This window comes from Bidens hawaiensis, unplaced genomic scaffold (assembly GCF_021521415.1).
Source record: "Bidens hawaiensis isolate Kalapana, Puna unplaced genomic scaffold, B.hawaiensis_p1.1 tig00000055_1, whole genome shotgun sequence".
NCBI lineage: Eukaryota > Viridiplantae > Streptophyta > Magnoliopsida > Asterales > Asteraceae > Bidens > Bidens hawaiensis.
The window spans coordinates 2,248,178-2,271,582 of record NW_027491016.1 but is presented as its reverse complement, the minus strand read 5'-3'; the positions used below and the strand labels follow the sequence as shown (position 1 = coordinate 2,271,582).

The 23,405-nt window shown below is 34.2% G+C and overlaps 2 protein-coding genes across 4 annotated transcripts; both read right to left on the bottom strand.

Moving 5' to 3' along the window:
- Window positions 1–9,845: 9,845 nt before the first annotated feature.
- LOC143635503 (putative myosin-binding protein 6) lies at window positions 9,846–13,691 on the bottom strand. Its single transcript, XM_077103348.1, has 3 exons — window positions 12,875–13,691; window positions 10,846–11,577; window positions 9,846–10,021 (listed from the first exon to the last, which is right to left on the bottom strand). The coding sequence occupies exons 1-3, from the start codon at window positions 13,689–13,691 to the stop codon at window positions 9,846–9,848; spliced, it is 1,725 nt and encodes a 574-aa protein (XP_076959463.1).
- Window positions 13,692–15,194: 1,503 nt separating this feature from the next.
- Window positions 15,195–21,268, bottom strand: LOC143551258 (uncharacterized). Of its 3 annotated transcripts, XM_077041862.1 has the most exons (10): window positions 20,941–21,268; window positions 19,406–19,452; window positions 19,170–19,297; window positions 18,839–19,046; window positions 18,466–18,768; window positions 18,320–18,376; window positions 17,679–18,230; window positions 17,440–17,553; window positions 17,150–17,340; window positions 15,195–17,071 (listed from the first exon to the last, which is right to left on the bottom strand). In XM_077041862.1, exons 1-10 carry the CDS (start codon window positions 21,194–21,196, stop codon window positions 15,502–15,504), a joined length of 3,426 nt encoding a protein of 1,141 aa, XP_076897977.1. In that variant the 5' UTR covers window positions 21,197–21,268; the 3' UTR covers window positions 15,195–15,501. The 3 variants fall into 3 exon arrangements, with proteins under 3 accessions (XP_076897977.1, XP_076897866.1, XP_076897926.1); XM_077041751.1 differs by having other exon boundaries at window positions 17,150–17,553; XM_077041811.1 differs by having other exon boundaries at window positions 17,150–17,553; window positions 19,406–19,440.
- Window positions 21,269–23,405: the final 2,137 nt, after the last annotated feature.

Sequence of the window (23,405 nt, the reverse complement as noted above, 5' to 3'; positions counted from 1 at the left end):
ATTAGTGGGGTTACTATGTCCCTAAACCTTTATTAATAAAAACTCTTAAAATCCAATCAATAGATAGAGATTTCATGTTTGTTCTCATAAATAAAATTTTTGAATAATGTCATCTACAAGCACGTCTTTGACGACGTGTTAAGCCTCAGCGCGTATTTCACGACATGCTAGTCTTTAACGCGTCTTTCAAAACATGTTTGGCCTATTAATTGTTTTTTAATATACAGTATTATAATTATTTAATTTTGTTCATGTTTGGTTTTTCTTTTATAACTTGTAATATATGAATTTACATATAATTTCGAATATACTTCGAGACGTGTTTATTTTTTCTACATGTTGTCATAAATTTTACTCAAAACCGAGTGTCAAATTGATATCGACGTGTTCAATAAATGTTTAATAAAATTTGACCAGACTCATTTTAAGTAAGTTTATGCCAACACATAGATAAAAATAACTATGTCTCAACGGTATATTTGAAACTTTATAAAACTTTATACATTACAAGTTATTAAAAAACTAAATATGAGTAAAATTAATTATAATAGTGTAATATTAAAAAAAACAATTAATATGGCAAACATGTCGTGAAATACACGTTAGAGGCTAACAGTCGGCTAGCATGTCGTGAAAGACAAGTTGAAGGCTAACACGTCGTCAAAGACAAGTTTGTATGAGATATTTCAGAAAACTTTATTTATGATGACAAAAATGGAATCTCTTTCCATTTGTGGGACATTTTGGGAGTTTTCCCTAAAAAACAATTAGTATGACAAACATATTGTGAAAGACATGCTACAGGCTAATATCTCATGTAAGACGCGCGTTGAAGGCTAACGGGTCGTGAAAAACGCATTGAGACCTAACATGTCGTTAAAGATGTGTTTGTAGAGAACATTTCTGGAAACTTTTGTTTATTAAGACAAAAATAGAATCTCTCTTCATTAGTGAAACATTTTAAGAATTTTCCTGTATAAGTTCTGCTGTAAACGTATTTTAGGTATCTACCTATTCTAATAAAGTAAAATAAATGGGAACACTTGTCATGTTTTGGTTAATTCTCACAATTTTTTTTCTCCAAAACTAATAAACCCTAATATATGTAATAAATCAATAATTATTCACTTTCCTTTTACACTATATTTATATAATATCTATAGTGTATTTATATATAATATAAATATTAACATATTATATTTATATTTATATAAATATAAATATTAACATATTATTTTACTATATATTTCAAAATACTTGATGAATTCCAAAAATCAACAACAAATCATGTTTCTCAAATGAAAATTGTTTCGGGTTTTTTGTGACAGTTAAATTTAATTTTATGGGTCAAAAGTTGGTAAATAGATTGTTTGATACAAGTTAACTATATTTAGATCAAAATTTGTTATGGGTTAAAAATGAAAAATTTGAGTATTTTTAAAAATTTGAGAATGCAAAATAGATTTATCGTCAAATTTATTATGGGTTCAAAGTGTTGACTTTAAAATGTCAAAAGTATCAACGTCAGAATTTTAAACATGATTCGGGTTTCAAGTTTATTTTTAAGGGCATTTTTTGAAATAATCAAAAGGTTCGGGATTTGACAAATTGACTATTTTTCTCTAAACTATTAAAATTTAAGAAAAAATTGTGAACATTTTCGACATGCCACCCCCATGCCTATCAATGTTTCTAACTTTTATTAAATTTGAAATATTTATGTCAACATTAATTTTTCCTTCAATGGTGATCAGAACGTTGTATGGAAAGCATGTCATGCAAAACTATGCTCAAATGAAACAAAATATTCACAAAATTGAATGGGTTAACATGTTATTTTTTATGTTGTAATTATGACAAAGTCGATAAGCGTTCTGAAACTTATCAAAATCCTTTTTATAGTGTAGCTCAAAAAAACATAGTTCTTGAAGAACATCCATTGGTACATTTAATATCTTACTTTCCTTTGATGTGTGGTAAATTGATAAATATATCAATAAAGGTAACAACTCTTTTGTATTTAGAATGAGTGGTTAGAACTACTGTCGTATGAGAAGTCTTATTTTCAAAATTGATTCATAACCAAAATTCTTTCAATTATACATATATGACATCGAGAATGAATTTTTCAATAGAAATAAGCATTATCGGATACGATTTTGCATGAGCATTTTTTTTATTAAGTTCATTTAAAAAATAATTTTGTGATATAAATAAAATCAATTTATGTACACATTGTATAGATACAAGCATGGATTTAATACATTTTTTTTCATATACGCTATGTAATTATTTTTTTACTTATAATTTTATAATTTGAATTATCCCGTGTGTGACACGGGCTCTAAAACTAGTTTCTTTTATAATTAAAAAAAGTATTATAATTTATAAGCAGTTAGCATTGTATAAAAGAATAATAACGTCAACATTCATGAATGTAAAAGCATTAAAACCAAAAAAAATTATATTTGGTGATTGAAGAGGTAGGTCCCAGCAGAGCCCAGTTGGACCCGCAAGACTCACCTTGAAAAGGGACGTCTGCGCAGTTGAACCCGCAAGACTCCTTAACGGACGTCTGCGCGGTTGAACCCGCAAGACTTAACTAAAGGGACGTCTGCACAGAAACCAACTGGATCAGCAGGACCCACCACGCTCAGAGACGTGACGTCCTTACGCGCAGTACGCAAGCTGTTCCCGCAGGAAACGCCTCCCAATGGTTTCCAAGTACTCCGCCTGTTCCCGCAGTTACGGATACCAGCCATCAGGGAAGGCTACCCGCGCAGCATGGCTACACGCACAAGGCTTAACTCTCATAATAATTCAGTAGTCACCTGAAGAAGAAATGAGCAAGCCGGGAACAGTCCCGCACAAAGGCGGGAGGGGGAATACTCCCGCCCAAATGAACCAGTCCGTACGATACGGGAAGATCTTCTGTACTGTACCTGACGAGGTATGGGCAAAAGATCTGACCAAAGATACGACAGCTCACTGACAACAGTATGGCGAGCAGCATGCTCTTGTACTGTATGTCACTATTAGCCGCTGCCTACTCACCAACTCCTGTCATACCACGTGCATAGCCGGCAGTTGGTGGAAAATGAATAGTACACAGCAGGCCTGGTCACTGTCAGCCGCTGCCTACCCACCAACTACCAGCATGGCACGTGCGTAGGCCACAGTTGGTAGAACAGGAATACTATTCAGCCGGCCATACCTCCTTGGAAACCTACCTTCGGCTATAAATACCCCAAATGGTATGATCATCTCATCTTATCTTGTATCTTACATATTATACCTGATAACTGCTCTAGCAATCTCTTAATATACATTTATATTCAAGAGCAATCTAGTCTGATTCTCACGCCGGATGGTGGTCACAAGGAGGAACCCCCCCCCCCCCCCCTTCTCAGTGACGAGCTCACGGTGTCTGTTTTGCAGGTTATCAGAAGAACCATCTTTGCCGGATCTAACCCCTCGTGGGAAACATCTATCTAACCCCCAGGTTACCCGTAATATGCCCGGGGTCCGGTTAGTGTTTCTTCAGTGATGAATTATTCTTCAACTTCCATGTGTACATATTACATACCATATGTCCATAGCCATAGAATTGGATTTAACATCAAACCAGTACTATTTTCCATCCCGTATGTTGGCCCTGATATCTTACCTAAGCTAAAAGTGACCTAAAATTGTTGGTGGTTTAGGTCAAATTTGGATCCTTAAATCAAATAATTAGTGAACACAATTTTAAATGTTTAGGCTTGTTTGGATCATGAAACATGTTTTCCCATTTAACTAATTGGATGGTGACTCATTCATTGGTGGTGTAGTCTTCGTCACATCATACATGCAAGACATATGTTATGGTTTTTATAAATGCAATGGTCCAAAAGAGTAGCCTAACCCTTATTTTTAAATAGTTGTTTCCAACTTTAGTTAACAATATTCTAAACAAGGGTTATTAGTGTTGTAATTCATATGGATATAACAAATTTGTTATATGGGTCTAAAGGATATTTTTTTCTTAAAATAGAAGGTTTAATATTAAAAAAATGATTTTTAGGCACCTAACAATGAAGCAAATGATATTTAGGTGTCTAGCCATCTCAGATGGCTGGATTGGATGTCTCTCTCCTAGTGGCAATCCACGTAAGCAACAACGTGTAAGTAAATAATGACTGGATCAGCCATCTGAGATGGCTAGATCCAACTTTATTCCCTTTGTCATATGACAGCTTAAGATAAGACTAGCCATTTAAGATAGCTGCTTTGAACTTACATCAGATGTAAGTTCAAAGTAGCTATCTCAAATGGCTGGTCTCATCTTGTGATGCTACGTGGCAAAGGGTATAAAGTTAAATCTAGCCATCTCAGATGGCTGATCCAGTCATTATTTACTTACACGTTGTTGCTTACGTGGATTGCCACTAGGAGAGAGACATCCAATCCAGCCATCTGAGATGGCTAGACACCTAAATATCATTTGCTTCATTGTTAGGTGCCTAAAAATCATTTTTTTTTAATATTAAACCTGCTGTTTTATGAAAAATATCGGGTCAAAAGGGCATGTGATTAAGGTTGCGATAACTATTGGGCTCCTTCTAAGGTATGCAATATGTGTATTATAAGGTTGTCATTTTAATATTTGTTTTCTCAACCTTGTGGACAAAATTTTTTAATGGCTTTTGAATCTCTAATAAGCCTTTGACTCACTGATCACCATTACCTAAGTTAGAATTGAATCTCTAATAAGCCTTTGACTCACTGATCACCATTACCTAAGTTAGAATTCTATGACCGGGTTTCACCCATCCATCTCAAATTTTTTGACACTCTAGTATATCAAACTCAATTATCTCCCTGTAAGGAAACCTGTAAGGGAAAACCTATGAATAACATTTTAATCTCGTGGAATGGAAAAAGGTTGAGCTGTGCCTTTAAACTACTTGTGGTTATGATATTCTTGACTCATAATTCATTATACTACATGTTAAAAGTGCAGTTTTGAAAACCGTTTGTTTTCATTTTTTTACTAGATGATGGGTTAGCTAAAGCTACGCTGTGTTCCCGAATTCATTTATGAAAAAAAAGCAAGGAAAAAAAAGTTTTCTCTTTTTATCTTTTCTTTTGGCATCTCCTCATTTTCTTCAATTTATTTTCCTTCCAAATCTTTCCAAATTTGAAAGATACAAATTTTCTTAATTTACTCATCATTTTCTCTCTCCTTCCCTCCTTTTCTTTCTTTTAATGAAATTCGGGAACACCCATTTTATATTTTCCTTTCTTAAATGAAACTCGGGAACACCCATTTTATATTTTCCTTCCTTTTCCTTTCTTAAAGAAATTCGAGAACACCCATTTTATATTAAAGCTTTTTTTTATTTATATAGATAAAAAAATAAAAGATTTTATTTATATAGATAAAAAAATAAAAGATTAGAATGAGAATTTAAAAAAAAAATAAAATCCGAAAGTTAGTAAAAAAAAGAAAAAAAAACAGTTAAAAATAACTAAATGAGCACTTTTATATTTTCAGCAACAACATAAGTAAAATTGATATTTTATTAATTATTATTAATAAAATATATTGACATAGTTAAACATGGAATATGCTTCTTACAAAATCGTCCCCAAGGTTTGATCACAATTGATACTTTCATCTATATAGACAAAAGGACGGAAATTCTTTTGATTTAATGTTAAAAATTAACAGGGTTAATGAAATGGACTAAAAATGCAAGATTCGGGGAACCTCAAGGGTCAAACTGTAAAACCAAAAAATAAACATATTTTTTTTACTAAAATTATATAAGTGATCAAACCTTAAGAACGAAACGACACTTTACACTTTCTTTTTGAATTAGCAATATGCTCTTCATCTATATAGACAATTGATACTTTCATCTATATAGACAAAAGGACGGAATTTTCTTTGATTTAATGTTAAAAATTAACAGGGTTAATGAAATGGACTAAAAATGCAAGATTCAGGGAACCTCAAGGGTCAAACTGTAAAACCAAAAAATAAACATATTTTTTTTACTAAAATTATATAACTGATCAAACCTTAAGAACGAAACGACACTTTACACTTTCTTTTTGAATTAGCAATATGCTCTTCTTCCAAATGTCAGTACCTTGTTCTTACAAAAGTGATATTTTATTAAGTTGATTAGTGATTACTTCTCGCATATTGTATTTCATACTACTATTTTATCTAAATAACCTTATAATAATAACAAAATACTAAAGTTATTAATAAAAAATAATACAATCAAACCATTTGATGTTTTCCGGTTGGAAGATATGTATTTTTAAACTCCGACCTTACAAGGAAAGTGTTAAATTTAAAGAAAATGTTATATTTAATGTGAATAAAACAAAGGTATGAAATGGAGTATAGGGTGGTTGATGTATATATCAAAGAAAAATGGAGTAGGAGGCAAAAGAAAAACAATAAAATTAGTCTTGTTTTGATATTTACAACTCATCAAAATTGAAACTATTGAAAAGGATAGATGCACTTTTTCAATAGTCTTAAAAGTGACTTTTTTGTTTATGTTCCGATTATTAATCTTATATTCATACATTTGCTTTTCTTCAATGAATGAAGTTGAAATTTAACCACCATTATTTGTGATTAGAGTATACGGAGTCATCTTATGTCTCACTTTTTTTTTTCCTAAAAACAAACGGTAAGGGTTTTTACTTCCCCTAGATTCATTATTTTCCATTTTTGCTTTCTTGTGTTTCTTTATTTTTTACAGAAACCGGTGAGTGCTATATGAATTTCGACGAAAAGCCATCCGGAAGAAACAAGGGGATGGTGTTCTCAACCGGTCCACCTTTCCCCCACCTCTTCACGGCTCCCACTCCGCTTGCTCTTATATAAAAATAAACTATAAAGTTTATTTTTTTATATATAATAAAAATTAATTTGTTATCATTTAAGATAAAAGATAGCATTTATATCAATAAGTAATTATGTGCTATTTAAATGAGCAGTCACATCACTAAATTAGGTCTCGACATTTATATTATCATTATTATTGTTGTCAATTATTTAAAATGAGTACAGAGAAACAAACTTAAATGATGTTGTATCTCACTTGTAAAGTAAGTTCTGAAAGGATCATGAGAACATGAGAAACTTTCATGTATCTCATAATATAGAGATATTGCTTTCAGTGAGAGTTGTATTTAAAAGAATATTTATTTTTCATTTACAACATACATATAGAAAAGAGATAATGTATATATAAGATAACTAAAAAAATGATACTACTAATTGTAGCGAGCTATCGTAGGTGATGATAAAGCTATAATATTCTAGCAAGTCATCTTCAATGTTCAAACATCAAAAGATGCATGTCCACTAAAGAAACACCAGTCGAACCCGGTCAGATTACAAGTAACCTGAGGGTTAGATAGACGTTTCCCACGAGGGGTTAATTCCGGCAAGATGGTTCTTCCGATAACCTGCAAAACACACACCGTGAGCTCGTCACTAAGAAAGGGGGGGGGGGGTTCCTCCTTGTGACCACCCTCCGGCGTGAGAATCAGTCTATATTACTCTTTGATTATAAAAGTATATTATTAATACTAGAGCAGTTATCAGGTAAATTATACAAGATATTAGATTATACTACTAATTGTAGCGAGCTATCGTAGGTGATGATAAAGCTATAATATTCTAGCAAGTCATCTTCAATGTTCAAACATCAAAAGATGCATGTCCACACATATCTAAAAGGGCCAAACATAGACGAGAAAACGTTAAAAGCCAAAATATAAACAATATACTTTAAAAGGCTAGACTATTAAATGACAAGTTTGTAAATAAGTAAATTTTGGACACATCAAAAAGCCCTCCATCCTAATTTAAGTAGAACCACCTATTAAGATCGTTTTCAGATAACCGAGCATTATTCTCAATTCAGATATTTAACAAGATGCAAGGAAGTGCGCCGATGGTTATCGGGGAGAATATTAACAAAATTTTGATATTTAACCATTGATCGTCAATATCAAATCACCAGCCCCATGTGTGCATTCAATACGCATTGTTGTACGTTTTTAACGGCTAATTTACACCAAATACGTTTTTGGTGGGGCTTGAACCCTTGATCTCAAAAAGAGCAACACCACATGAACACCTAACTGACTTTGACAATTGTACCAAGTCACCGAACCCCTCACCCAATATAACTAACTCCCAGCTCTCATACTTAATATATATTTTATGTTAATATTTTAGAAAGTGACAAAAAAAAAGAAAAAGAATAATAGCTGTCACCGGTCTCAATTTTCACACTGTTTGTTTCCAAATTTCAAATTAAATTATTTTGAACTTGTGGGTGACAATTGAAATTTGAAAAAAACTTGTCATTAAGTTTTTTTTAACAGATGTTCAATTAAAACAAATTGTGTGAAAGTTGTGACCGATGACAGCTATTTTTAATTTTAGATCATTATCGGCCAAATACATTAAGTTGGGATTATAAAAATCCAATTCGCCTTTTTTAATCAAACTTATGCATTTGCTGCATCTAAAAATCTTGTACGTCAAAAGAAAGTTGAAGTGTGAAACTATGTTGGGTACCACTTTATATGACTTCCCATAATAATCAATACCATTGGGGGAAAAAAACTAGTGGTAAATAACCATTATTTTGACAATAAGAACCAACCGTTTAATCAAACCCATGGGCCTTCTTTTGAAATCGATACAAGATAGATTTGGTTTGTCAACTCAGTCGATATATCTGGAAAGTCAACTTGAAATTGGCATCATGAACCACCCAAAATGCAATGTGCCAAAGTTGGCAAATGTCAATGCATGTGATGTGTGAGAGTCAACGGTTGGCTGGCTATTATGCATCATCATCATATGGCATATAACATGTCTCACTTTTGTGGCTCATTTCACTCCATTTTCTTTTTGTAAGTCTTAAAAGACTTAGATTTTAGACAGATATATTCATGTTCACCAAGTCCAACAGTGTGAGGGTGGCTCTATTAATAACATATGTATATTATATTTTTATTTTATTTTATTATCAAAGTTGATTGTTTAGATTCTTTTATGTAAATCTTTTAAATATTGTCGGTATTATAACTTTTGAACATGACAAAATGGTCTATACATATTATTGCCTGTTAAATAACTTTTTACTACTTTTAAATTGACAACATGGTCTATTCATATAAGGGTTATTGGATTTCAATAATTTCAACTTTCACTTGTTGGTCAGGATTAATCTTAACTCGGAAATGTTTACAGACAATCCTAATTTTGAGCGTATTTTCCCCCAGCAGTCCCGCACTGACTTAAAGCTAACCCCACATAAATAAATTTGCAATAAGAAGACACGTGTTTGACATATAAGCAGTTCACATCATCAAAAACCAATGGAGTTAGCTTTCGGTTAGTGTGGAATCGTTAGAGGAAAATATGTTCAAAGTTTGGACTATTTGTAAACATTTCCTTAGATTAAATTAATCCCGAACAATAGGTGAAAGTTGAAACTATTAAAATCCAATAACCGATTCATATAATTAATCTATGAATTTTATAAAAAAATTTATGAACTCCACATGAAATTGGTTTTCATAAACTTAGTTTACAAAATACTTTGATAAATGGGCCGAGTGTAAATACGACAAACTCGTTTTCTACACAAACAAATTATGACCATTTCACCACTTTTATCAATGTTAATGAATATAATTTACTTCTATAACATATATATAGAGAGAATTTAGGGTTCATCTAAAGTTGAGTCTATAACATATATGGATGTAAATCCTAAAATTTGAATCACTTAATTAAAAGTGAACTTAAGTTAACTTTGAAGTTTTCTTAAATGTTCGGCTATCTCCGTTAGTAGTTTTGTTCCTTCATCACCCTTTTCGAGCGCCATCGCGGTGTGCTTCAAGAATCCACTCTCGGCTTCGATGGCTGCCAACTTCTCTCTCAATTGATTCACCTTTCGCCTAAGTGTAGCGTTGTCTCCATCACCTGTAAATCAATGTGCGTGTCAACTATAACCAATACATATATTAATAGCGAAAATCACAAGAATAGCCATGTTGATAGAAAAAATTATCAAAATAACCATGTGGCCACGGAATTTGTTAAATTACTACTTAACCAGAGTTGTCATGCATTTTGACACAAGAGGACAAAAACTGGCACGAGAAAAGGAAAATAATGACGCATGAGGTGCTACGGCAAGGTTGTAAAAATCGTTAGTCGCAAGTCGGGCGGTGAGGTAGGGACTATTAATTAATCGGGATTAATCGAGATTAATCGGATCGCACTTTAATGTATAATTTTCAATTTTATATATACACGCATACATTTTTATATGTTATTTTCAGTTTTATACATACACAAACACATTTTGCCCGTAAATTGACTGGAATCTCGCTAAAAACCGCTGGTTTTTGCTGGATTCTATCAGGAAACCGGTGATTTTGGTCAGAAACTCGCCGGAAACTGCTGATTTTGGTCGGAATCTCGCCAGAAACCGCCTATTTTTGCCGGATTTGACCATTGACCGGTTAATTGGCCGATTAGCCCAAAATTAATCAGTGAAGTTGGGACTAGCGATTAATCGAGGATTAATCGAAGCCTAGTCGGGATTTTTGCAACACTGCCTATGGGGCTATTTTGGTACTCTCGAGAGAAAGAAAATAATTGTAATTCAAAAACGTTAAGGCTATTTTCATAGATTTTTAGTCAAGAGTCAACATGCCTAATTCGGTGATTTTTAAGTTGGTATTAATCATATTTATAACAAGTAAAATGAAAAAAATGAGTGTTGCGTATGTTATATGTACCTTTATTATCATCTTGGTTACGATCTTCTTGTGAAGATGAATGAATATGATCTTCAATATCTTTCAACGTCCCAAAAAGTTGACATCTTTTGGTTTCAAAATCGACTGAGGATCCATCATGATACTCCTTTTTATCATCAACATTGTGATCTTCCGCAACGCTCCAACTCTCATACTTGTCACCAAACAATCGAGGTTGTAAATCATCATAATATTCGTCATATTCATCGCTATCAGGCTTCTTGATCTCCCCATACCGCTCTCTATAACGATCAAGTTTGGCTTCCAAAACCTTAGCATCTTCTTCTTTTCTCAAAAGCAAATCCTTAAGGATTTGAATGGCCTCTTCATCATACTCAGCTTGTTCATCCATCAGTCTCTGATACTGCAATGCTTCCATATGAACACCAACCTTTTCAGCTTGTAACCGAGTAATCATAGCCATTGCATTGTTGGCTGCAACGGTTGCAGCGCTACGTTCTTCATCAAGTTCCATATACAATGTTACAAGTGTTTTTCTGTTGTCACTAACTTGTTTCTTTAGTTGTTGAATAAGCGAATATTCGTCATCTTCGTTGGTTTCTAAAGCCGAATCGGTTTTATCTGATGGAGCTGCTTTCTTTGGAGGTTTAACAGCCCATCTAGGACTTGCAACTGCTTCTGTTAATGGTATCCCAAAGAACTTGTTTCCTTTAAAGGTTTTGCTTAAATCTTCTGTCATTTCTTCGGAATCTGAAGATTACAATGGCATTAATGTTCCAGATTTTTTTTAACGGCAAACTAACTTACTCCTAATATAATGTTCGAGAATAATGTTACATTTGTTTTCTCTCGATTAACGTACAAAACCACTTTAGTAAGGCCTGTAAACGAACCGAATAAACACGAACAAGGACATATTCGTGTTCGTTCATTTCACTTTACACGAATGTTACGGGTCGGAGTAGTGAGACGGGTCGGAGCCATTCAAAAGCCAAACTGGGAATAAAGCACGTGCATGCATGAATGGAATTAGTTGCAACTTATCTTTGATTTAGTATTTTGATTTTTGCATAAATAAAGGATCATGGGAATGCCCTCATCTCCAGTAACGTTTATTTTCCACATTGTTAGGAACAGCTTTGACTTTTCCTTTTTGTTTCCTTTTTAATTGTAATCGTTTGATTTTAAGAATTAACAGAAAATTTGCCTCAAGTATTCTTCCTTTATTCCTTCTAGATTTCCTTCTATTTTCTTGGCTATTGAATCAACCGTTAGACCCACAACTTAATCGAACACATATTTTGTTTCCGTGTTCGTTTATTTAAAAAATGAACATGTTCATGTAAGTTTATGTTCATTTGTTTAACTTCTGAACGAACAGTTCACGAATATAATTGAACAAAGATAAACAAACAAAAATGAACATATATAAATAAATAGAAATGAACACAAACAAGCATAAACGAACGTAAATGAACACACTTAAATGAACACAAATAAACAAATATAAAACCATTAACTAGATAACTCTTCAAGATAATATTTAATTATTTTCTGTTAATATGTAAACAAACATAAATAAACGGACGTATCATCATCATCATCAGTATATCCCACCAATAGTAAAGCTATGGTAAGGTCTGAGGAGGGTAAGATGTAGACAACCTTACCTCTACCCTGTAGGAATAGAGAGGCTGCTTCCGATGAGACCCCCGGCTCGATAGTAGTTTTGCATCAAGCCTTGGACATAAGGCACATAACACTCAACCATCGGCACACCGGCTGATTGGTGCATGCACCCTTGTCTTTCGGCCATCAACGCCACCGCATGATGCCTGATTAACCTTCCGCCATTTTTAACATTATTTTCACGAGATTAGTAAAATAACGTCAAAATAGGTGCAAAATAAATGGACATAAATTAACATATATAAACAAACATAAATGAATGAACAAAGCAAAGGTAAATAAAACCATGGACTTTGTATTTTACATAAATAACATGCTTCACTTTCTATTTTTACATAGTAAGTAAAGGTAAACTCACGTTTCATATTCATGCTATAGTCCTCGGGCAAGTCCGGTTCATTATCATTCGCAAACTTGAACTCCGTGTATCGATTTTGCGACGAAAACGCTCTAGGCGAACACATTGGTGCTAACGAAGAAAACGCTCTAGGCGAAGACGTGGGGAACAATAAAGAAAACGCTCTAGGAGACGCCATGGGCCCTAATGTCGAAAATGCCCGAGGCGAAGCAGACGGGAACAAAGCCGAAGCTCTAGGAGAACTCGTTGGCATCAACGAAGACGCACGAAGGCTCGACAAACTTCTAGAGTACTCTTTAGTAGGTTGTTTCGGCTTCAAAGACTCGCCACAACACGAACACAAATTCGGGTCATACGCTCTTGGTCTCTTGTGTTTATTATTAACATTTTTAACCTTTTTCTCTGGCGGTTTGCGATCATTCGTGTCTCTTTCAATATTATTATCCGAATCAGAGTTATTTTCGATCGCAAAAGAAAGAAGACACGATTCGCACATGGTTCTAATATCCGAAAGCTTTCTATGGACATGACAATATGCTAAGGATGATATGACTTTCTTGTGCGAGTCACATATCGAGTCGTTGTAGTATAAATTCGGGTTCTTCCCACATAGGGCGTGGTCGACACGTGTGCATAGCACGCACGGGGGGTCTAGTTCAAATGTGTCTGCGAATTTGTTAGAGATAAACGTAAAGAATCCGTCGAGGTAAAGCGAGATGATTAGCATCCATTCAAGAACAGCCCATAGAAGGAAATGTGGGAATATGCCTAACTCTTCTTCTACAAACATTCTAAATGTTCGTGTTGATGAGGCCATTTGTGGAGTTAAATGATTAATGAACAAATAGATTGAAGCAATGCAAAAAATAACTATAGTAAAGGGAATGTGACACAAGTTGTAATTAAGCTTTATGATCCATTTTTTTCTCTATAATTGTAGGATTGATAGCTGAATTAATGGAATGCCATCCATTAGTTTGTTTGTTTTTTTCACCAACAAACTTTAAAGTTTAAACTGGTATTTTTCTTTGTTTATATATTTGATGAAAGTACAATTTATTAAAGTAAAAAATCATACAATAATAATAATAATAATAATAATAATAATAATAATAAAATGTCTTATTTATTTATTGTTTATTATATCTAGTATATTAAATATTAAACAAAAATATATTTTTATAGTTATATATAAAGCATATTAAAAGGACGGGTTAGTTTTTTCTTTCAATTCTAAGACGTGTAAGAAAAATATATGATGTATTTGATACAACTTTGATACATAAACAGCTTATCATTTACCATTTTGTTCCCCTTGTGATATGAATGAAATATTCAATGAACATATTATATAATAACATAGTATTTAATATCTACTAATTAATTATTTAATATTTACTTGAATTTCTTTTATTCAGTTTTCTTTTAGCAATACGTTTGGTATTTAACAATACGTATTGGACGGGTGGAGTCAGGACTGGCCGGGCAACATGTCGTGTTAGAACATGTCACATAAAAGGGGTGATTTTGTTTTGAGCTAAAACAAGTTCTGGTCAAAACGGATTTGGATAGAATTATTCGTCAATTGTTAGTGCATTTATAGCAATATAAAAAATCTCTTCACGTACACATTGATTATGTTAAAACCCGACAAACCCCGAACATAGTAGGGGCTCAATTGCTAGTGTTTTAGTTACACAAGTCGATCATGTTAAAATCCAACAAACCCCGCAGCATGCCATTTGCTCAATTGGTAGTTTTTTAGTTATTAGTTTTGTTTTGGTGAACTTCTAGAAGTGCATGTTCAATTCAAGTCATATTCAAAAGGGAGCAAGCTTATTATTAAAACATTCACACTCATGAAGTCATGATAGTTAACTTTTTGTATTGTCTGTTTGCTATATTATTCAAATTGGAACAGTTGTATCCAATGTATTTGTTCTTATCGAGGGTAGCATACTATGACCGGTCCACTACTACAAATTGACCAAAGTAACCTTTAATGGGCCTACTATGCAGAAAAAGTGGTTTAAAAGCCCTCTTGTAGCCCACATATTATCATGAGTGACATATTTGATCATATACACACCACAATTTGAGTTTATGGTACCAACACAACACCAAAGCTTTCATGAATATGATCATTGAATGTCCCATTGTTTCCCACTCTTTTATCTTTATTCTATTTGATACTAAAGCATATACTCCATTTCTATTTTATATAAACTTATTAAGAGTCCTAAGAGTGATGAACAGTTGACACACACTGATATAAACATGACACAAAAACAGTGATATAATTGCATATTGCATCATTATAAAATGAGCACCCAACAACACACGGACAAATCGGTTGGTCAATGGTATATGGAACCATGGTCAAATGACGCGAAAGAGAGCATCCATATATTAAAATAAAAAACAGAAATACAAGCTATATTAGCATTATGACTCTAGAGTTGAAAGGTCTTTACCTTGTATGTGTTTACATGGATACACAATTAAAAACGAAAACATTATACTGATCAGCCTCGTACAGAACACTTCCTCCAAAAATGAGATACAAGAACAATCTACCTGCCACAGGTTGAAACAAGCCATCACAAGTGATGTTTACATATGTTTGTTCACTTCCTCCTAACCTGTCTTTTAACTTTAACAATCCTTCTATTAGACTTGTCATCTCCACCACTGCCTAAGGAGAAACTTCCTCCATTGAACTGTGGTGCCGGAAATGGATTCTGGGAAGGCGCTTGTGGTTGTGGTTGTTGGTTTGTCTGCGCAGCAAACATGAAACCCGGTGGCTGAACCGTTGATGGTGTGGTCGGGGTGGCTGAACCAAACATGAAAGGCGGTGGTGTGCTACTGGAAGCTTGACCAAATGCAGGAACTGATGGGGTTGGTGTTTGGTTGGTGTCATCAGCCATAGTGTCTTCCATGCTCATATTATCATTGTTATTACTGGGCGAAGCTCCAAAAACAGTTGTGTTTCCAAAAGCTGGAGCCGGATTTGAAGAAAATGGGAACACGGAAGATCCCGTTGAAGGAGCTACTGCTGCATTAGCATTAGATGATCCAAACACGAAAGGTGCACTGTTGGCAGAAGGCGTATATGTAGAAGATGCGCCAAACAGAAAAGGTGTAGTTGTAGTGGAGCTACCAGATTTGGTCTCTGATGTCGCACCAGCAGAAGCAACTCCAAAACCAGAAGCTGAACCAAAACCAGAACCAAACATGTTCGTATTGGAGTTACCAGATTTGGTGTCTGATGTGGCAACAGTAGAGCCAATTCCAAAACTAGGTGTCGAACTAAAACCAGAACCAAACATGTTTGTAGTGGGATTACCAACATTGGTCTCTGATGAGGCAGCAATAGTGGAGTTAAGTCCAAAACTAGGTGTTGAACTGGAGCCAGAACCAAACATGTTAGTGGAACTAGCAGATTTGGTCTCTGAAGAAGCAACAGTAGAGTTAAGACCAAAACTAGGTGAAGAACCAAAACCAGAACCAAATATGTTGGTGGTGGGGTTACTGGTTGGAATTGAACCACCAGGCTTGATCTCTGATGAGGTGCCGGCAGGAATAAGACCAAAACTCGGAGCTGAAGAACTAAAAAGAGAACTTGCTGAAGCGGATGATGGCACCCCGCTGGTCCCTGACCCAAACTTGAATGGAGCCGCCTGTGTAACTGAAATAGATGCTGCATGTGTACTAGCCTGAAGTCCAATGGTGGTTAATGTAGCTGATGATGAACTGAGCCCAAATGTGCTACCACCATTGCTCGATGTGGCGAATGTGCTAGCAAAAGGTGAAGTTGGAGCCGTTGAGGCGGAAGACAAAGAAGCAGTTGCAGACCCGGAACTAAATATGGATGCTGACATGGATGTAGGAAAAGAACTGCTGACGGCTGATAAGGTGGCAGTAGCGGTGGTGGTGGTAGAGGGTGAGAAAGCAGTAGTGGCAGAAGAGATGACGGGTGATGAACTACTACTGAAAATCTTGTTTGTGTTGATTCCAGAAGGCTGAACAGATGAGAAAGCAACAACTGATGGACTTGAAGCAGAAGTCCCGTTAATAATACCTGAACTATTTGTTGAGGCACCAAACAAACTTACAGACTTCTGAGAGTTGACATTATCATCTTTGTTGGAAGCTGAAAATGACGCTTGATTTATATTCATGGTTGAATCAACCAAGCTGCCAAGCACCAAAAAAAGAACAAAAGTGCATAAGATTCACCTTATAACATAATTTGCAGTAAAATAACTTAATTACCTGGTTGAGCCAAGTGGTCTTGCATCAGGACTAGCGTTTGCTTTAACTCCAGAAGGCCCAGCACTATTGCTAGTACTTGTTCCAAAAGTTGGGAACACTGTAGGTTTATTCTGAGAAACTGTAACTGTATCAACTGTAGAAGTTGGTTGAGAAACTGGCGAAGTTGAAGCAGGGAAGTTAACATCCGCCTTCTGGGTATTAGAAACAGAACCATCAGAAGATACTACCCCTTTTTTAAACTCAGGTGTAACTGAAATTGGGTCAACTCCAGGTGATGCAGTTTGACCGACTCTAGTAGAAACATCCTTATTTGCTAACACAGATGTCCCAAGTTTCTTATTCTCATCCAGTGAGACAGATGCATGCCCGTTAAAATGGTTGTCATCATCTAGCTCCAAGGAATCCTTCGCCAAAAGAAGGAAAAAAAAAGTATAATACACAGCATTTATTCTAACTTGCAAGTTGCAAGTGGTAAAGAAAAACATCAAGTATAATAATATTTAATGAAAAGATCCCAAATTTAACATACCTCATGGGCACTCATCGAAAAAGCACGTTTACTTGTAGAGCCAGCTTTTGTAACAATTGGTGTATTACCACTTACTGGCGCAGTAAAACTTCCATTAACATTTCTTGAACCATTTTCTTCAACAGTTACTTTGCTTTGAAAGGTTGACTCACGGGCATCCGAAAACAACCGCTGTTTACCCTCTGATTTCTGTTTATCTTGAGAGCTTGATAACCTTTTTGGTGAGTCTATTTTCTCAGTAATTCCAGCTAGCTTGGAACCTGAAGGTTTTTCCTTTGGGCTCATTCTATCCAGATGTTCAAAAATTTTTAACGCCATTTGACTAGACTCTGTAGGAACAGAACCATAATTGTGGTTTCGTTTACTGATCTCCCCAGTTTCCTCTACAGCCTTTAAGGCTTTTGGTTCGGATTCATTCCTTAAAAGCTTTTGACTTGAACCCAGTTTAGAGAGAGAACTTTGGTGTGATGGTAAATTAGCCTTTTGTCTAATTCCACGCATAGGACCACCAGACCCAATGTCATCAAGCGCAGAACTCCTACGTTTTGCAACCTGAAGTAAAAACTTAAAAAGTCAATGAAAATTCCAACGTTACAGAAAAGAATGTTATTAAAACAACAGTACATCAAGTAAACAGATACCATTCTGCTTGATCCAATTGACCCTTCATGTTCCCAAGCAGATGGTGAAGCCACACCCTGAAATAAAGCAAAAATAATAAAATGTCAGTAAGGCATTATAACAGAACTACACAAGTTTAAAGAAGATTAGCGTTTAGGTAACTAACCTTTTGACTTAAAGTAGAAGGACCTCTATAATATGGTGTGCGTGGCATATTGTATAAAGCGGATCTGCCTCGGGATCTAAAGGTTGTCGAACCATTTTCATAGGCCTTGGTAGCAACTGCAGTTTTTGGTGTATGTGATGTGGTAGGTGTTTTGAGGAAAGTGGTTGTGTTATTAAGAAACACTAAATCTTGTCTTGGTACGTGGCTGTTTGACCTTAGTGTTATTGGTGATAGTTTGGTAGGCCTAGTCCCCATATAGGCCTTTGCCAGCTCAGCAGGTGAAGCCACATCATCTTCAAAGGCCTATGATGATCCAATTACAGATGAAGTATCAAAAACTAAAACAAAAAACAAGCAAAATAATACAACTTACTCTTGAATTGACAACAGGTGTAGAAATTGCAGCATCAAAGTTCGCAATTTCCCTCTCCTCAACATGTTTGATCAATGTGCCATTTGTAAATGCATCACTTCTTGAAACATGATATGATGCACTGGGAAACGTTGCTTTATCCGCTTCAACAACATTCGACTCGGTTGCTTTTGAATGCAGCAATGCTGTCAAGCGCTCAATTTCAGATCTGCACAAGAATGTAATTCTCGTAAGCTTACTTCAATTTATTTTCTACTGTTGTTAGTATGTTAGACCCCGGAACAGATAATAACATTGTTTTGTAACTAGCCCAAAAACAAAAAAAGCTAACCTAGTAAAAGTCTTTTGTTTAACCATATTCTCAAGATCTGATATCTCAGGTGCAACTGAAATGCTAGCCAAATTCCCACCTTCATTGGTGCTAGGTTCAACTACTACAGTAGAATTCTTTGACGCAGACTGCCAAAAACACAGATCAAGATTATGATGATGAAAAGGGTATCTGTTAACAACAAGGTGAAAGTAACTTTTGGGGATAAAATGTGATATGGAAAATAATAAACTTACATTTAGAATTGCCTCCTGAGACCCATTCCTTGGTTCTTCATTAGTCCCTGATCACAATAAAGCCTTAGTAAAAAACGTACAAAGAATCAAAAAAAACCATAAAGATATTTTATAAAGAAAGGTAGCAGCAAAGTATCAAACCACTTATCAATTATCATAATGATAAAACTTGATTGGTTGTCCACAATAAATATATCTAACACTATAATTAAATTTGTCTAATCTTACTGACTGAACATACTTCATGATCCATAGTAATACATATTTTAAAAACTTCTGAAATGTGAATGGAATTAATGTCAGTTCTTTGAATAATGGCCCAGCTATGTTTCAGTTAAAATTTCAAGCAACAATGAAGTCCATATAACTTAGATTTTATATCCCCCAATGATGTTGTAACCTCAACAGTTTTAATCATTCTCCCTTATTATCATTTCAAGTCGGTAAACTAGATACTTAATTAGTGGCTCTAACAAAAGTGAAATAGAAAAAAAAAACAAAAAAAAGGTTTTTTGTGACGATAGTCAAGCATGGTTTGGTTAGAATATATACCTACAGATACCTTTTCTTATAACCAAATTTATCGAAAACCTATGTTTTAATATCAACTTAATTTACACGTGTGTCGCTTTTGAGTCAATGGCAAGCTTACAGAAGTGACTATAATGAACACAAAATACAACCAGACAATCATCATTTACGCTGTGAGGTATAATACATAAGTGAAACAAAAAGCTACGCAACATGATGTATGATTGTATGTGACGCATTCCATTATCGCACCTACAGAGACCTACATAGTACATACCCCTGGTGATTTTAAAAAACATTCACAAACATAACAACAAATAGCAGCTCAGCTATAGCAAAACTAAGCCTCACTCAAATCTAAATGCACACCCCTACAATTAAAACAAACCTTTCTTTCTGAAACCAAAACAAACATAAGCCAATGTAAATATACAATAACAAAACAACCCACCATGATGACAGAATTATTATAAAGTGGCACTAAAAATATGCTCTTTTACAAGGTAACAGATACAACCAGATGAACCCTAAGCATATCAACATAAACAACCAATGAACAACACAAAATCAACTAACCTAATTCCTCCATATAATCAATTAACCTACTTCAAACCGTAATCTAATCGAGAAAAGCTTTTGACCTGGCAAATGTTGTGAGGATTTCATCATTTAGCAGCTTAACAATAGCAAAACTAAGCCCACTTAAATCTAAAAACACACCTTTTGTAAAGCAAAACAAATACAAGCCATTGAAATATACAATAACAAAACAATCCACCATCATAACAAAATCATTATAAAGTGGCACTAAAAATACACCCTTTTACAAGGTAGTAACAAATACAGTCAAATTTCCTAAGCAAATAAACACAATCAGCATTCAGCAATCAACATAAACAACACCACATCTAATTGATTCCAACAACAACCACACACAAAATCAATTAACCTAATTCCACCACATAATCAACTAACCCTAACCTAATCGATAAAAAGCTTTTAACCTGTCAGACGCTGTGCAGGTTGAGAATTAAGCCGCTTACGAAACACGCCAAATAACCTGTCAGCACCGGCGTATAACAGCCTAGACGCAGGGTCCACAAGCTTCGCTAACAGGCTAGGGTTATTATTATTATTATTGTTTTTGATTGCGGTTGGAGGCCGATCGTACGGCGTGGCCTGAGAACTACGGCGGCTAGGTTTCTTCCGGTACTTGCCGCCGGCTCCGCCGCTCTGATAGGTGCTTACGCCGTCGGCCATTGGAGCTATGGACAGAGGATTTGCGTAGAGAGAGAAAGAGAGAGTGGGAAATTAGGGTTTTTATCTCAGCGTTATGAAATAAATTGATCCATTGTTATTATTATTGTTATTAAAAGTTTTATCACATTTTAAATGGTGAAAATAATATGTATCGAAATAAGGAGCGTGAGAGAGAGAAAATTTTGAAAATAAAGACCCTTTAAAATATGTTTAATTACGTAAGACACCCTTTACAATAGCCTCTTAAAACCAATGGCGAAGCTTGGATGAGCTCGTCGAGGAGGGGGGGGGCGGACTCAAATGTATTAAAAAATTCATAAACACGATGGTTCGGGATCAAATTTTAAGTGGAAAACAGGTAAATTTAAACCACATAAAAAAAATTTTCGAACAAAAGCAAGTAAATTTACAACCCTGCGCAAATAACAAGGGGGGCCAGGCCACCCCGGGCCCTCACTGACTTTCGCCCCTGCTTAAGTTTGTGATAAGGCGTATTTATGAAAAAAATTGTTTTCGTATGCAATCTTGTGGATTGGTATTATGGCAGTTCGTCTTTGTATGTTTGTTTATCTATCCCTTAACAGTTAACAACTTCACCTGTGTTATTTGTGCATTAATGGTTTTACGTTGCATAACTCAAACCCACATTGTATAAATTAGGATCATAAATTATAATCATGTATGTGCTTAAACACAAAAATTGGCATACACGCATAAGGAATAAGCCAATAACAACATATTTGAAAAATGTCATTATGACTTAAGTATACTAGCCTCATACTATTAATCATACACTTTTAAATATACTTATCCATACTCAATGTATTAGAATCACAAATAACAATCATATGTGTATGTGCTTAAACACTAAACTTAGCATACACGGTGTAAGGTAGATACGGCATGCTCATATTATTAATCATAAACATTCAAATATTGTTTTCACAAACAGTCACGTGCTAAGTAATCTTAAGTATTAAAGTTTCATGTTTTTTTACACAAGTTGTTTATAAAATTCTCTTATGATCATTTGTAATGAAGTAAGTGTACTATTTGTTTGGTGTTTTAATAAGAATCACAATAATTTGGTTGATATAAGTAAGGATAAAACATGATGATTTATAGAGAAATTATTTCATGTATGATGAGAAAATGAATTGCAAACATTAATCACACAAAAAGGCAAACAGTTAATAGTATAGGGAGCAATATGTGACTTTTAAAATTCAGGATTTCCCTCCCATTTACTCGGTGGCGGGGAAGATTTGTTTGTTAAAATTTGTAACAAATATATATTTTTAAATATTCTTTAAGAAAAGCATAAATACTTGAATCACTGTTTTTTGTTTGTAATTGTTCGTAGTATTTTCTATTTTATTACCATTATTATTAAGTGTATTTGTAACTTTTGTTAGTAGTATTTTCTTTTAAGGTTAGGGGATGTGTCAAGGTTTAAACCATGCATGTGACAGGAATTATGTGGGACCCTCTTGTGGTCTCGATTCGATTCCGACAAAGTATGTTCCACTAATAGAGAAGAATATCGCTATTCTAGGATTCGATTGTTTGAACTTGGGGTAAAGTGAAATGTATGTAGATGGTAAGTCTTTTAGAGTCCATCGACAACCAGTTGCACTAAAACCGTTAAAAAGAACTAAAAACTTATTGTCTAACTTATTTCATAGATGGGCAAATATTTGATTTCAGATAGCCATTAATTTAGAAGAAACCATATGTTTTTCAAATAAAAGATCATCTTTTGTTAAGAAAAAAACTTTGTAAGTTTATAATTTTTGTATTAATGATAACTATTAAATATTAAAGCTGGTAATATATATTATAAATTATATATCATAAATTTGATCTTGATCTTTTTTAATAAAATGAATATCAAAACTAAGGTACTAAAATATATTATTTTACATCTTATATTTATTTAAAGTTTATTATATAATAATCAAAAGAACTAAACGAGATATTTCAAAAAGATCTTTTTATTTAAGATAAAATAAATCAACCATGAAACATAATATGACCAAACTGACCTAGTCCAGCATAATATACTAACATGTTAGGAAGGACATTTGTGTATTGTGTACATATAAAATCAAAATCAAGACATATACTGTAAGTAAACTTCAAGTGTTGGTTTCTAAAATCTGGTATAATATTTTCAAGAAATAATCAATAAAAATAACAAGAATATTAA

Excerpts from the sequence above, each read along its gene's own strand:
- LOC143635503 (XM_077103348.1), bottom strand. The coding sequence starts at position 13,691 with ATGGCCTCATCAACACGAACATTTAGAATGTTTGTAGAAGAAGAGTTA. Across the intron at positions 11,578-12,874 it reads CTATAGCATGAATATGAAAC|ATTCCGAAGAAATGACAGAA; the intron begins GTGAGTTTACCT and ends TGTAATCTTCAG. Across the intron at positions 10,022-10,845 it reads TAACCAAGATGATAATAAAG|GTGATGGAGACAACGCTACA; the intron begins GTACATATAACA and ends ATTGATTTACAG.
- LOC143551258 (XM_077041751.1), bottom strand. The coding sequence starts at position 21,196 with ATGGCCGACGGCGTAAGCACCTATCAGAGCGGCGGAGCCGGCGGCAAG. Across the intron at positions 18,231-18,319 it reads CAATTGGATCAAGCAGAATG|GTTGCAAAACGTAGGAGTTC; the intron begins GTATCTGTTTAC and ends TTTTTACTTCAG. Across the intron at positions 17,072-17,149 it reads AGACCACTTGGCTCAACCAG|CTTGGTTGATTCAACCATGA; the intron begins GTAATTAAGTTA and ends GGTGCTTGGCAG.